Source organism: Falco naumanni, chromosome 5 (assembly GCF_017639655.2).
Source record: "Falco naumanni isolate bFalNau1 chromosome 5, bFalNau1.pat, whole genome shotgun sequence".
Classification (NCBI taxonomy): domain Eukaryota; kingdom Metazoa; phylum Chordata; class Aves; order Falconiformes; family Falconidae; genus Falco; species Falco naumanni.
The window spans coordinates 66,513,353-66,530,301 of NC_054058.1; the positions used below are offsets into that span (position 1 = coordinate 66,513,353).

Sequence of the window (16,949 nt, forward strand, 5' to 3'; positions counted from 1 at the left end):
GGTTGGAAAACTCCCTTAAGATCATTAACTAGCACTGCCAAGCCCACCACTAAACCACGTCCCTAACTGCCACGTCTACGTGTCTTAAATATCTCTAGCGATGGTGACTCCACCATGGCCCTAGGATGCCTGTTCCAGGGTTTGACAACACTTCTGGTGAAGAAATTTTTCCTCATACCCCATCTAAGCCTCCCCCGATGCAACTTGAGGCTGTTTTCTCTTGTCCTGGCGCTTGTTCCCTGGGAGCAGAGACCGACCCCCCCTGCCTACAGCCCCTGCCAGGCAGCTGTAGGGAGCCACCAGGTGCCCCTGAGCCCCCCCTCTCCAGGCTGACCCCCCCCAGCTCCCCCCGCCGCCCCCCCCCCCAGCTCCTGCCCGGCTCTGGACACGCTCCAGCCCCTCTGCGTCCCCCCTGCCCTGAGGGGCCCGACCCTGAGCCCAGGCCCCGCGGGGCGGCCGCACCGGACGGTGCCCAGCACAGGGGGACGGGCACTGCCCTGGCCCTGCCGGCCACACTGTTTTGGATACAAGCCTTCTTGGCCTCTGTGTGTGTGTATAAAATAATAATATTCAAGTCCTGTCAGACACACTGCTGGCTCGTATTCAGCTGGCTGTTGACCAGCACCCCCACAAGTAATGCCTATTTCTGTGTGGCTCAGGATAAGTACATAGCACCCTATGTAATTTTATCCCAAATTCTGAAAATGAGATTTTCCCCTTTTTTGTTCTTTGACCCACCAACACTACCTCCTTAACTGTGGAGCAGTCTAAAAACCCCAAAAGTCTTGCAACATGTTAATTTGTTTTCCATTACTTCACTCAAATTCTTGCTTGTTTGCACATTACACATTCTACTGCACAGAGAGCTGCACTAGCACAAATTCCTGTCTGCAAGCACTACCACCAGCTGCTACACATCTACACATTCAAAGCATGTATCAGAGCAATAAACAAAACATTTTGTAAGACTCCGATCATATCAGAAAGTCCCTTTTATACCAAGGCTGTTTATTTTCCTTTCAGTCCACTCCCACAAACAATGAAATAAAAGCCATGACATATGCTTAATAGTATTTTGTTGTGGGTAGGCGACATTCAAAAGGAAAAATCTTAGTAAATACCTGCACAGAAATCTGAAGCCTGCTCTGAACAAAAGAAGGTTAAGCATTACTCCGTATACTTCATTTTTCTTTTCACACACCGAGAAGAACTCTCAACATAATATGAAATAGCTAGAGAAACAATCCCCTTTGCACAGCAACTCCTCCTCTGGAAAACAGCATTTACAGAAGTTAACTGAGCTACATTTCTTCCATCATTAAACATAATTATCTGTCTTCACAGTATTAAGTATTTAAAACTCAGAGATATCACTAATCCAAAATGAGAGAGAATTAAAACAGTACAACATAAACAATTAAAGACCAGCATATAACAAAAAACATTTTACCAGTCTTTAGATCGTGATTTTCTGCCCAGTCCTTGTAATGCTCTGTTTTAGTCTTCATGAAGTAAATCTGTTTCTAGAGCATATTCTAAACCAGTTTATCACAAATGAACGGGGAAGTTCTCCTCCTCCACTCGCAGCATTTGCACATAACCGCGCCACTTGACACGTGCTCCTTCTTTTTCAAGACACGGTCCCTCTACAGTTACACGATCTGCAGATATTCAAACAAAGATGCTGTTTGTTAATCAGAAGTGTCACACAGACACCATGCTAGTGTTCTCCACTGCAGCCCACAGCCCTGCATTCCAGCTAATAATAAACAAGAGGATTTGAACAAACAACCTCAGAGGACATGGCTCCTGCAATACATCACTGTTACGCTCTTGGGTAAGAATTCTTACTGGTATTTACCAAGTGCTGCACAAAAAGCATCTTATTGAAAGGACTTACTAGAAATTGGGCTTGCAGTACCCCATTTCTGGCTTATTACTTCACAAACCATGAAATTAAGTAACTTAAAATACAGAAATACATTCTGTAACTGTCTGGCCTTCTCTACTTAGAGGATAGGGATTTTAATTTTCTGTTTACAACTCCTTCATTGTTCAGGGTATCTTGGAAACTTGAAATACCTAGGACGTCAGGAGTTGACAAGAATGTTTTCATTGATGAAAGCATGAAAATTCAAGATTTAACATTGGTAGAATTCATCTGCATCCTCAAAACCTGAAAAACAAACCTCCACACCAAATATTCAAGGACACACAAATCAAGCCATTCTCCTGCACAGATTTTAGTCCTTACACATGCTCTCTCAAGCAAAGTGTCAGCTGCTACATGATGCTTACAGCCAGGAGCCAGCCAATCCCATTTCTTAACCTAATCAAGTCAGAGCACACATGCTACCAGAACTGGCTTGGAAGACTTGTGTGGGCTTCCAGCTCTTTGTGAAGCCAACAGAAAGATGATCAGTGGGACTGTTCAGCCCTCAGAAGAGAAGGCTCAGGGGAATCTTATCAATGGACATAAACACCTGAAGGGAAGGTACAAATGAGGGAACAGAGCCAGGCTCTGTTCAGCGGTGCCCACTGGCAGGACCAGAGACAATGGGCACAAACTGAAACACTGGAGGTTCCCTCTGAACACCAGGAAATGCTCTGTCACTGTGAGGGTGACCGAGTACTGGCACAGGTCACCCAGGGAGGCTGGGAAGTCTCAATCCTTGAAGACACTTAAAAGCTCTCTGGGCATGTTACTGGGCAGCTGGCTGTAGGCGGCCCTGCTTGAGCAGAGGGTTTGGACCAGATGACCTCCAGGGGTCCCTTCCAATCTCAATCATTCCATGGTTTCCTTGCACCCTGAAAAGGAACAGGAGATCTGGTCAAGTGCACTGGACTATTCTTTTTTCCCCCAGGACTAGGGGGTTGGGGGAAGGAAGTTCCTTCAATTGTTTTAATCTTCCTCCCCATATCACCTGGCAAAGCACTGCACCTGGAGATGAGCAGCAGCTCCTTTATCTTTACCCCTGATTTCCACTCATGGATCTTACCCAAACCCAGGTGTCAACAGTTTATAGTCTATGGATTCAGTATGAGTTTAGACTGAGCTAGTGTGATAACCACCACTAGGCAGGTTTCCCTTCAAAAGGAGCATTTTCTTGCTGCTGACATTCATACGCACACGGTAGTAACCTTCCTGCTATACAAAAATTGTCTTCCATTTTTCTCATGATAGGACTACCGAACTGGTTTTGTAAAACAAACTACTTAGTTTCTTTACCTGAGAGCATATCTGTGAGGAAGACAAAAAGAACTCGCATACAACAAACAAGAGAATTCATTCCACATTATCTCTCTCAACAGATACCTTCAGCATGTGAAAACAATTTGTTTTTCTAACATCCTTGGTACTCTACTACCACACACTACCCTCAGGCAGCAGTAAGTTAAGAACTCTATTACACTGATATTTTTCTTTTACCTTTAATTGGTTTTCAAGTTTAGCATGTCTACTTTTGTGGGTGTTTTCAAGTAAACAGACTTACACAGAGAAAAGGGAAAATTTTGACTTAACTGAATTTTTTCTCTCTTCAGAAGTAAGGAAGAAAATGTGCTAAAGGTGGAATAAAACTGTTTGTGAAATCAACATATCCCACTACCCTCTGCACCGAAATAACCCCCATTCCAACAGCAAAACACATGCACTTTTACACCCTTAATAATCAGCATTTCTTCAGAGTAGAATGTGTTGTAGTTTTACTGCATGAGGAGTAATGGGTAGGAGATATGAAAGTAAGGATTTAACTTTCCTGAAGAAACATGATTGAACTCTCATCTTAATGAAAAATCAAAATTCACTTCACAAGAATACTTGCAGTTCTGCAACATCCCCTATGAGACACTTGCACAGCCACCAATGGAAAATGGTCGCTTTGGAAATTAGTAGAATTAACTGCTACTAAAAACTACCTCAAAGCAATTTTTAAGTGATCCTCAGAGGGCTCAGAGCAAAGGCAGGGAAACCAAAGCAGCCCTGCTATGCAGTATTCCACAGAGGAAGGCTGTGTCAAAACCCATAATTAGAATTTAGGGGTCTAATGTATACTGCAAAGAATTTAAATCAACTAACTCCACCTTGCTTTTAAGCAGCAATTGACTAAAGGACTTACAGGAACTCTACTAATATTAATCAGTCACTGCAATATGTCTATGACTTTATTTTTAGTAACACAGCCTTGCTAACACGTACTAGTTAATAGAGGACCAAAACCAGCAATAAAACCGAAAAAGAACATAATCTAATAAAACACAACTTAGCCATTTACTTAGTCTTAATTTGCAATTATTTTTATATGAGTTTCACATAAATAAGTACACCTTAAAATTAAATCATCTCCATCAGCTATGCCTGCAACTAACTCAGCTGGAAGCTGCAGTTTGAGTGGTCATGTCATCGCCTCACTGTTAAGCCTTATGAATGTTACCATGAGGGTTACAAAGTGGAGCGACAAGAACTGGCAGAATTCTACTGTAATTCCATTTTACAAAGTGTTGTGTATGCAGTACATGAGCCAGAAGATAATTAATTTGCTGAAGGTTAACATAATTGGTTGCAAAGCCAGAAGAAACCATAATTGCTAATTTGCAACAAGCTACGCTGAAAAGATTAAGCCCAACTCTGAACAATAGTCCCTTCTTGAAAGAAGAGAAAGAAAAAAACCCACCAACAATACACAAGCCACCTTTCTGCCTAGGACTCTGTCAACACAATCCAGATCTTAATAGACTTAAAGGTAAAGACTTGGGCTGGGTATAATATTGGACTTGCCAGTATGTAAAGACTGGTCTGACTTGTGCAGCAACTTGATGTCTTATATCTAAGCTTAAGTCATCCTTTGTTCTCCTTCCCAAGGGTGTAGTTGGCATCTAGCCTTTTCACTGGTTTACTACTATTTTTCTCTTTCCTCACTACTATGAAAGGGAAGCATTATGACCATTACCAAGTGGTCATTCATCTATACATTTCATCTTTAAGGAGGTGCAAACACTATGGTTACTTAAGTAATGTCAGCCCTACAAACAGCTGTTCAAGGGGTGATCAGCACAGATTTGCACTCTTGCTGTTCAATGAGATAGAGAAAGCCTGTTTCTGCAACACATTATAACCCAGCAGTAAAGAAATGACAAAGATACAGTCTTCATGGAAAAACACAGGCTGTTTTCTACTACATGGAAATCATTTTACAATCTTCCACTAAAGATTACATTTCCTGGAACTCCTACTGTGGCTAGAACTGATCCCACTGTAACATGTAATCTGTTTCATCTACAGCCCATGAGTATTACTCCCACACTCCCCTTGAAATCCACGACCCTTCCCATTACTAGTCCTTTGTTAATTAATGCCTTAATAAAATATGCTGTAAATCAGCTGCTGTATTATATGGTAAGATCAGACACTTGACCACAGAAGCAGTATCGGCACATAAAAAGCAGGAATATTTCAGGAATTTTACCCTCAACGTAACTCAAGTCATCCTTTCCACAGCTGAGCCTTTTCAGGTTTTGGTTATCACTTTATAAGCAAGTTTTGCTGAAAATGCCATTTTTTGATCCCTTGTACTTTACAAGTATATTATGCCTGCAGTCCCCAGAGGCTTTTGAAAACTAAAATATCCCTTCTGCATACTGACACTACTCATACTTCCTTTAACAGTGACAGGCTACTAAACATACAAGCAAAATGATCTTTCAGCAAGATTGAATGTAACAGTTCCCTGCAATAAATTTCCTCTTTGTTTTCCCAATGCCATACATCAGGGTGACATAAAAATAATTTTTCCCAGCAACATAAATCAAAAGAAGATTTTAAAAACTATCTGAAATTCTGACAATTTCAGACATAATTACGGATTTCCTGTACTGTACATCTTCATTAGTAGTAGACTGTGAATGTTTTCACAGCACTAAGATTTACAGTATCAATATAAACAGAAAATGTTTCTAATATTTTAGATTCTGACACAAGCCAGAACATTTCATAACAGGAGTTATATTTAAGTCTGTTAATGTGGGAAGCATAAGTAGTTAGATGCCACACTACACTAATGATGTTGTGTCCTGATTAATCATTTTTATCTCCACATTAGTCAAAATTAAATGAGCAAACAATAATTATACTTTGAATTCAATGTTAATGATGTGAAGACTATTCCCAGCTTAAAGCATCACCAAAGCAACACTCACGCATACTCTGGAAGAAGTTTTTGAAAGAAGCTCTTCATTTTTGAGGAAGCTGTTTCATTTCTTCTCTAGGGCTAGAGAAGTTACAGAAGTTATCTAGGTACAAAAGTTTTACCTATATTTGCATCACTTTACTGGCTAAGTTAAAAAGGTTTGCTCCTCTATGCAGGCAATTTTTAATTACTCTGATATACACACAGTCCAACTCATCATTGAATTACACAGCCAATTTAACCAAATAAAACAGGAAAAAAAGGAGGGTTTTGTTTTGTAGTAAGTGTTGCTCTGCCAGATAAGAAGACTAGAAAGCTCCCGGCCAGCTTAGAAAAACACCAGCACTGACTCAAGATAGCAGAAGTAAAACTGTACCAGCATCATGGCAAAGAAGAAGAAATTCCCCTTGACCTACTCAGGGACCACAAGCTATTACCTAGTGGCTGACACTACGTTCTTGCTCAAGTAAACAGGCTGCTGTAACCTTGTTGGACCTTGCCTGACAGGGTAAAGGAAGCATTTGCAAATAAGCAACATGAGCAGTTACTGGTAGACCAGCTTTTTACCTACCAGCTGCACATACACTACCAATCTTTTACTTTTCTGCCTTCTCCTGGAAGAGAGATCACGAGGTGGTACCCAGGGACACTTCCTTCCTGAAAAGCATGAGAAAACCAGCCTTCAGCCTCTGTCCACAATTCAGCTTGAATCTTCTAGGTGCCAAGTGAGTACTCTGCCTGTCCAGGCAAAACCTCTGCATGGGGAGACCTCAGGATTTATCTTGATGTTTTAAGCTCAGTTTCACCCTGATACACAACAGGAAAATAAAATTTAAAATATTGCAAAAGTTCTGGCAGGATGAAAAAGCATTTATTGCTTGATTCCAGCAAAAGCATGTTACATTAGCTACTGCAGGCTCCTGGAGAGGCTGCTGTGATTGATACTATACAGCATGGATCCCAGGTAGCGATACTGAAGGAACCATCAGGAGTCACGGTAGCAGTTACAGAAAAGCTGCAAGGCCCTTTCATATGCGTTTCCACAAAAAAACCCCAAAAAACCAAAAACAAACCAAAACCAGCAGCTGAGTTACATGCTACAACTCCGTTGACTATAGCTGAAGAGCTTTCTTTCTTCAGAGACTCTGCCTCTGAGCTATTCATCTTTGAGCAGATAAACATTTTAAGTACAATAAGTGCAAATAGCATCCTCTAAGCAAATCCTATGAAAAGTCTGAATGACACCAAGAAGCTACTATGACACTGAACCTACTCTTGGTGACTCTAAGTTTGAGTAAGTGTGCAAAAACACATCAAGGCAAATTTAGATACCTTGTATCTAATGCTAGATGCCTGCTTGTAGTATCAGTCATGTCCATACTACAGCGTCAAGTAGAGTTGCTTTGAAAAATATGTGTAATCAGCTACTTAAAATCTCTGTCATTGACTTTATTAAAAACTAAAATAAAATTTAGGAGAAGGAATAAGATGATTGAAATACCCTCTGAACATTTGAAATTATCTTAAGTGCCATGCAGCACTATACCAATGTTTTTATGTTTATAAAGTGGTTATAGGAAAGGCTGCAAGAATAAGAGACAGCCAAATGAAGGGTAAGCAAATTTGCTGAGCAGCAGCAGAATCTGGGGAAGAAAACACTATCAGTTTCTTCATCCTTGCTACAAGAAAAGGAAGTTAGTGACAGACAAGAAGGTTCTGTTGTTTTCAGTTTCACTGATTGAGGACTTGTAAACAAACCAAAGTAAACAGCCTCGGCATTTCACATGCAAAACAGGAATTAGGGCCTTGAAGGCTGCTCTGTGTTATTTGGGTCCCAGCCTCATGCTGAAGGAAAACAGCAAAGGGGCTGCAGTACAACCCAATGGCACACCTGCCAAACTGAAATTGGGTTACATTCATGCTGGTATTTAGTAATCCCAGGACAAATTCGTTTGCATCACCTAAAATATTCATTAATTAAAACACAACTCCAGAGTTTGGTTAAAGCAAAACACACAAAAACTAAAAAAAAAAAAAAAAAAAAAAAAAAAAAAAAAAAATCTCTCTCTCAAACTTTGTGGCTGTTAATCCACAAATCATTGTATCAGTACAATAAACCTTCTGGCTTTATTATATCCATCACCTTTATTTCAATTAATATTGCTACATGTAACACCTAATTATTTTTAGATTTAATCTATCCAAAAACCTTAGGACAGTCTGGCAAAGAAGTCTGGGGGTTTTGCCCCCCAACCACTGCCAGAGAGATGGGAGATAAACAGTTAAGCACAGACAGTGCTGAGATCCTGTTATCACTGAATGGCAAGCACAATACTGCAGTAGTACAGGACCATGAAAAAAATAAAATTAAAAGGCTTTTTTGAAATATTGTTTGAATATTTTAAAGGCTAACACAGGTTAATCAGAACAGAATTCTCCACAGAGGTTACAAATCTTCAAGTAAGGGATCACAGTGAGATGTACCATTCGGCTCATCCTTTGGACACTCAACATGTTTTACAAATATCCGGTGTTCACTTAAGATGTTAATTATTAATTTATTCTGTTGCTGCACAGAAACAGTGACTTTAGTAATCAGTGCATCAACAGATATATTATGAACACTTTCTTTTTACTAGTTCAGAGGAAGATTACAAACAGCGAGGTACCTTAATTACACTTACAAACCTACTATCAAGTTTCCAATACTACTTCTCTTAAAATCAATGCTTTATTTCAGTACTGATTTAAAATGAAAAGCAAAGTCCTTAAGAAGTTTCTGTACAAGACTAACATGAGGTTAATTCTAGTCCAGGCCTTGTGCACAGGCATGAAGGGAAACAAAAATAAAAATAATCAAATGTATAATTGTTAATGCTGAAGCCTATGATGCAGTAAGCCTACTAATGAAGATCCACCTTTATTTTTACTACATTCTGTTAAAACAAACAAAACCAAACCAACCACCCACAATCCACAAAATACAACCTAGAAAAACCTGACCATTTGTCAGAAACCCATACCTCAGCAGAAAATGACCTGCAATAGTTAAAAAGCATTTTTGAACTCAGTACACAGAAGAAAGTCTCCTTCACCTCAACTGAATACTGACATAATACTTTGGTAATACCTATTCCAAGTTACAAGGATTAGCTCTATGATAACACAGAAATAAAGCCCTTTATGGATTTCAGTCCTGCTCAATAACCTGTTTCATTCCAAAAAGATTGCTCTCAGCCTCTGCAAATTTCATATCCCTTACAGGATTAAAATCCGTAGTTAAGAGTCAAGACTTGATTGAGCCCATGGAGTTGCATCTGGCAAACAGGCATGCTGTAACTGGGTAAAAGCAGACAAACTGCAGAATCCTGCCAGAGAAGGGCACGCAAGTTGTCCCCTCTATTACAGAGCAAGGGTAACAGCACATCTGTACTCAGTGAAGCACAAGTAGAGATTTAAACATAAATCCTGTCTGCACTGTGCTTGTATAGAAGCAATCAAGATACTCAGAACTTTGGGGAGGGGTCAAGTTCTCATTTGTGCAACCTGGAGAGACCAGGAGCAACAGGGCTGACTGGTTACCCAGACATCAACAAAACATAAGAACCCAACTCTTCACCAGAAGAGTTTTGAGCTCCTAACTTCCTGGTCAGACAAGAAACCCTCCCACAAGGTGTAACACTTGTTCGAAAATTCATCAACTTCATATGAAAGTCCAAGCAAGTTCAAGTCTGAAATCTGTCAGTGAATTTAAACCCAAAATAATCTGTGAAGGAAAAACATACTTTGGTTATGAATTTTAGTTCCCTCATCTTACTACTGAAGACAATTCTTCAGCACACATTAAAATCCCAACTTCGTATTAAGGTGTTAGTATAAACAAAGCCAAAGCATCTCCTTGAAACGAGGAACTGTAACACAGTAATCAAGGCATTATCTCTGCAAAGGTATTCCTGAAAGGCCTAGCAACAGGATAGGAAGAGGTTGAACACAACAAATATTGCTTTGGTTACAGTATTTTGGAAGGATTAAGAGTTACCAGTCCAGTGGCCTCAAACTTGATGAGAATCCGATAGCCTTTATTCAGCAAAAGTACAGTCATCATCCGCCATCACATAAGTCTGAATGTGAAAGAAAATTACCGAATGTTTTTCCCAGTTTAGAAAACATTCTGAAATTGGTTAATTTAACAGCACACTTGTTATGACAGAAAGTTCTTTAAAGAACTTACAAAGAACTCAGCCTACTTTAATGCTGGGAGAAGCCAGATAATTTTCAACATATATTTATTTTAATATAAGCCACACCAAAGAGCTTTTGGTGTGTGTAAGCCATCAGTACAATCTTTACTGTACTTAGTCTAGAAATTCTGCTCGCTGTTTTTCTCCTTCCCTACCTCACCTACTTCCCCGACACAGAAAAAAACCAAGGGGTGTAACTACTGAACACTATAAAGTTACTCACACATACTCTTTATTTGCTAACACCCACTGTTTTGGAAGAGCACTTGAAACAAAAATTTACAATAAAGACCAACTGTTCACATTATTGTGATAATGTGTGCTATAAAAATGTAGAAAAACAAAAGTATCAAAGAGTACTTTGTACCTGAGGTACAATAGGCTGTTTAAGCCCAGGGTAACATTCAAACCATCTCAGGCGTTGTTGACAGGTTTCTCTGAAAAAAATGAGTCAGATGCACGTCCTGGGGGGAAGTTCTCTCTCTGATTAAAAACCTCTCACAAAACAGCCATTATTATTTGGTTGCTATTGAGCAGAGGTGGTATTTCACTGACTCACAGGTTCCAACACAAAGTCACACTTTTTTTGGATAAACAGATCTTCAAGGAGTTTCAGCAAAAGCCACAAGACAAACACATGGATTTGCAACTCAACTAATCAGGTTTTAGTAAGTCAAAAATTTTTGTGGGAGCATAATGAAAGGCTGCTACCGTTTCGAGTAGTCCAAATTACTCAGACGCTGTGGATGCAAGTGAAGGCTGTAACACATCACTGCAGCAGCCAGAATTTCAGGGCTGATGGAAGCACAGCCTAACCGCTGAGGCTTAGCTCAATACACTCAACCTCTACCCTGACACACAACACACTGTAAAGAGGCAATGACCTGTATAATTGCTTTCTGGTAATGTAATGCCTTCTGAGACCTGAAAAACAGAAGAGCGACAATTTACAAGCCATACCTAATGAAAAGTACAAATGTGAACACAGAAAGGGGGGGGGGGGGGGGGGGGGGGGGTGTGTGCATTGCAGGGTGTGTGTGTGCAGTGTGCTGTGTTATTTAGGGAATGGCATTTTAAGAGGATGACGTAAAAAAACTGCCAAAATATAACTACTTGTCAAGTTAAAAGCATGGAGGGGTCATCATCAGTAAGAGGTAAGGAACTTCAAATCAACAGAAAGGGATTGTAAAACTATCACTTGTATCACAGGTATTTTAATACAAAAAAACTTCAAGTAAGCAACCCCAAAAATAAACAAATAAAAAATATTAAGCTGCTCTAAGGTTTTAATACCTTGTTATACAACTAATTCCACCAGACGAGTACCAATTTTCCCACTGCCTTGCACCTGTTTTCATCCTTCACACCTGCACATTAGATCAGCAGCATTTCCTCTCTCTCTGCATACAGAGAGTGCTGAAGCAGACAAAAAAAAATATCAGAAAATCAAAAACCTAAAGGAAAACTCATGGAAATTTCCTTTCCGTGAATTTGTAGGCAAAACAACTACACAGGCTTAGAAAGATGGAGAAGAAATCAGATACAGGAGGCTGTGCCAGAAGTTAGTGTAAAGGGGTCCACTGAACTTTAAGTAACTTTCTGAATTACAAGGAAAAAAAACAAACAAACTGAAAAAAACATAAGCAGAGAGAAAAGCACAGATGTTCTCTAAAACCCACACAACTAAAGCCTGGGGGGCTGGGGGATCATGACAGACCAAACACCCCCAAAAAACCATCAGCACAAAAGGGATACAAAGTGGCTCTACGTTGGTTTCTTTTAAAAAACATTGTCACTACCTTTCAGGTAGCTCTAAGTTAGCCAACAAAGTTACCACACAAATAGAGAGCAACCATATTTATAAGCTATCCCGGTGGTCTGACTGCCAGATACAATTGCTAGTTGCTACTTCAGGGCAAGAAAGGCAAATTTTGTATTCTTAGACCTCAAAAGTAATCATTTCTCAGTGAAACCGGTATGCCATTGCTACTCCAATGCAGTTCTGTGACACATCATTTGGCCATCAGTATTTGAAGTTCAAGATTATAAAATCATATAGACAGGATACAAAACAGATAGGTATGGGACTACACCACTTAGACTAAATTTTAATTGAAGGACTTTTCAGAATTGTCTTGCAATGAAGAAGAATGGTATGGAAATGAACTCATATGCAGTTGTTTTAATTGTGGAGAAAAAATCAAAGTAATAAGAAAACTTAATTAGTTTTCATGTCACAGTAATTTTGTAACATCTTTCTATTACAATAAATAATTTTCAAATCTGAAGCTTTTTTTTTGTAGATTTTAATTGGAAACAACTTTTCTCACTGATAAGAAATCTATGAACTCAGCTGATGAAAGCTGTGTGACAGAAAAAAGGCAGCCAGAAATAGGTTGGAGAGCGGAAGCTCATACAAAATAAGGCAAGAAAGTGTTTATAAATTAAAAAGGGATCAGAAATTCCCAAAAGACAGCTTAGTCAAACAAACCAAGTCCAAACCAAATCAGTATTAAATAACAATTTTACTCAGCAGGAATGTTTAAGACATGTCAAATAAATGTTGAGCCCTCCTCATCCACATGCTTTCCCCCCTGCTCCAAACCACCTCACATTCAAGTGTATTCCCATTAATCCTAATTTGATTATCTCTTCTACAAACTTCCCGTACCATGCCATTTCTGCAGCTAGGATGTAAGAGAAATAATTTGTTGACTTTTCCTAAAGGCAGTAATGACTTCAGTAGTTCTAACATTTACCAGCTAACATTGCTCAAAAAAATCCACTGGCATACCAATAAATACTGTTTCAAAACACATTACTGCAGATTGGTAGTTGGAAACGTTAACAAGGTTTTTTGTTGGTCAAACTTTTTTTAAAAAAAAACCAAACAAACAACATGAACAGATTACATCTAGTAGTACATTAAGAGAGCATAAAGGAAAATGTAGGAGGCCATCACTCAAGACACTCCGTCCTGGAATTACAGAGCTTGTTGAACATGTCATTTCTCTTTGTCTTCAGCTCTGCTGGAAGTTACTGCTGTGGGCTGTGCTGGTAAACAGGATCATGTGAGCGCCATGTAATCTGCAACTAGAAAAACAGAACTGCTGTATTAGCTCATGCTACCATCACGGGCAGTTCAAGGGAGCTTGGACTGGAAAGAACTCACAGGAACACATGCTTGTAAAGTTTAAGTTTGTCCACATCCTCAGCGTAGCTGTAGTGGGTTGACCCTTGGCTGGCCACTAGATAGATGCCCACCAAGCTGCTCTCACTCACCCTACTCAGCAGTGCAAGGGGAGAAATGAAGATGAAAAAGCTCATGGGCTGAGGTAGACAGGGAGATGGCTTACCAACTACCCTCATGAGCAAAACAGACTCTGCTTGGGGAAATTAATTTGTTAGCAATTAAAAATAGAGTAGGATGATGAGAAACCAAGCCTTCTTTTCCCAGGCTTAACCATACTTCTTTTGTCCCAATTCTTCTATCTCCTCCTGAGCTTAAGTGACGCAGGGGAACAGGGGTTGCAGTCAGTCCGGAACACTTTGTCTTTGCTGTTCCTTCCTCCTCACACTCTTCCGCTGCTCCAGCACGGGGTCCCTCCCACAGGATACAGCCCTTCATGAACTGTTCCAGTGTGGGTCCCTCCCACAAGCTGCTGTTCCTGCCAGAAAACCTGTTCCTATGTGGGCTTCTCTCCAGGGGCCATGGCTCCTGCTAGGAGCCTGCTCCATCACAGGCTTCTCACGGGGTCACAGCCTCCTTCAGGCACATCTGCTTGCTCCAGCATGGGGTCCTCTATCGGCTGCAGGGGGACAGCCTGCCTCACCATGGTCTTCACCACAGGCTGCTCTGGTGCCTGCAGCACCTCCTCCCCTTCCCTTCTGCAGTGACCATGGTTTCTTCAGCATTGATCCCCGCACGTTTTTCTGTCTTCTCTCTCACAACTGTTGCACTGCACTTTTTTATCCTTTCTTAAATATCTTATCACAGAGGTGTCACCAGCTTCACTTATGAGCTCAGCTTTGGCCAACAGCGGGTCTGTTCCAGAGTGAGCTGGAATAGTCTGTGTCCAACCCTGGCCTCTTCTCACACAGGCCACTTCTGCAGCCCCTGCTACCAAAATTTTGCCATGTAAGCCCAATACAAGGGCCAACTAGAAGCTTTCCCATGAATTTAGCACTTAATCTTGAAAGGCTGAGCATATACAAACACAAGTCATAAATGTCAGTCTTCAATATGTTAGTGCAAAATCACTTGATCCCCTTTTCTGCTCCTGAAATATCAACCCTACTAGAACTTCCACTTATTCCTAATAAAACCCCTCATTAAGATATGCTATCCAATATCAGGATCATAAACCTGGGGCGAATTCCATGCAATTCTATAAACAGCATTGTAGTTTAGACTGAAATAGTGCTTTTGGAGCAAGTCTCCAGATGATCTCTATTTGCTGTTCTTCAGTTTGTGCTGGAAAGTGGTATGGAAGTATGCAAAACTGGATTCCGTCCAGGCTCAGCTATTTGCGAGATGCACTCCCAACTCTTAAGTTACATTCTCCCAAAGAATAATAAGGGCAAGGTTTGATCTAGCCTGAAAAACCTGCTGAAACACAGAGGGATGCCAGGCCCTCAGTTTTCTTCTCTACATCAACTACTACAGTGCCATGTTATTTGCCAACAGACACCATCTATAGGCTGCTGTTACATTAAATACACAAGTAAGGGCCCCAGCACAACCAGTTGTCTTTTGATTTGCCTAAGCTTATTTGCTCATTTTTCCCTTTAGAGCCTATCTGCCCTATTTATAGAATGGCTTCACATTCTTACTAGTTACCAGACCATGATTTTTAATACATCTTCCACCACTACAAATACTCTTCCGTGAAGCTTCATACATTGTGTAAAACAGGCAATTATCACTGCTCAGTTTAGAAGGTCATTCCAATGCCTATAAACAGTAATGGGAATTGGAGCCTACGTAGCTTTTTTTTTTTCATCTATAGATTTGGCAAGCTCCACACTAGCATTCATCCCACATATTTTAAATCCTAACTAGGGTACTAATTCATAGCACAGAATTGACAAAAGCATTTTTTTTAATCTGTGTATCTTTGATTTGTGTAATGCATTCTCCACACAGTCTGCAAACACTAGATTTTCTTTTACCGAGTGATATGGTGGCTCCAGGACTTGACACAGCTGCAGCATACATGAGGAAATCTTTCAAAACATGTTAAAAGTCTTTTCAATGTACAGCTGTCATCAGAAAAAGGAGAGGATTAGTCAGGTTTTTTCTTTCTAGAAGGAGAAAAATTAGGGGACAGAGCAATGGTGCAGCCATTTATCCATCACACAAAGCGTGATGTCTGAAATCAGCAGTATATCACACACTGGGGAGCCCTGGAAGCATCCCAAAAACACCCCAACACTTCAGAGTGATGAAGAATTGTTTCACTAATGCAAACAATGTGACTTTAAATGGAACTGAAAATATTCCTCTATGAAAGATCACAACATATTCATGTTACCAAAGTCCCTTCATTAATACAAACTATTTCCTTTTTTATCAGAAAAAGGAAGTCTCAGATCAAGGCAACTTCTCACATTCCAGCTGAGACCCATGAACTGTATTATAACTACTTCATTCAGACTACTGATATTTCCCACTCAAAAATGAGGTTTAGCAACAGTTACATTTCCCTTTTAACTGTGACAGGAATCAGTGAACCAACATTATTAAAATTCTGAAGGTCATATTTTTAAAAACAAGCCTGAAACTTTGCCTTAACCTCTGGAAAATACTCCTGACAAAACAGAGAGAAAAAATGGCATGGAAGAAAATGCCCTTTAGCCACAATATTTTTGTGAGGAAATCTAGCACATAGTATAGACTAGCAGACATGGTGAAACTTGCCCATTCAAACTCGGGTCTATCCATCGTGTCATGTGCGTGTGTCCCAAACACTTATATATTAATCTTGCCTGATACATTAGATAATCTCAAGAGAAAAATATGTCTCAAAAACAAGGAAAGGGAAACCCATGCGTTTTTCCCTTCAGTTTTCAGGAAATAAAAATATTTGCCAGTCAATAAATGCAGAAAGTTTTATGCAGCCTGTTTAATCCATACCTTACAGGCCTCTGCCATTTGCTTTTGGACAAACAATGGACAGAAAGATTACATTTTTAACTCTTCATGTTCAGATATAACTGGTGCCTGCATTGCTGCAAGAAGAAGGTGCAGACACCACATTACTATGACATGAATACTGAGAAAAAAACCACTTGATTTTTATGTTCTTAAATAGAAACATTTTTCAATGAAGAATTAAACCAAAGGAAATAAAAAGATTTCTTTTCCTACTATCCCACCTATATTTCATAAATATCTGCATTAGACTACTATCAAATAAAGGCCACCTGATAATGTGCCATAGGAATGGAGCATCTGTACTGTGATAATGTGTCATTCTGAGTGCACAACAGTGCCATACAATGAACAGCTATATTTATTAAA

The 16,949-nt window shown here is 39.9% G+C and overlaps 1 protein-coding gene across 4 annotated transcripts in view; it reads right to left on the reverse strand.

The window, feature by feature from the left end:
* USP6NL (USP6 N-terminal like) overlaps positions 1-16,949 on the reverse strand; it is a 130,925-nt gene that overhangs the window by 79,281 nt on the left and 34,695 nt on the right. For 3 of the 4 annotated variants that reach the window (XM_040595093.1, XM_040595095.1, XM_040595094.1), the window contains one exon: positions 1,451-1,661. The exons of the other annotated variant lie outside the window; for it this stretch is intronic. In XM_040595093.1, coding sequence (XP_040451027.1) covers positions 1,451-1,508 — 58 coding nt within the window. In that variant the 5' untranslated portion in view covers positions 1,509-1,661. The remainder of the gene's footprint in view (positions 1-1,450; positions 1,662-16,949) is intronic. 4 annotated transcript variants of the gene reach the window in all.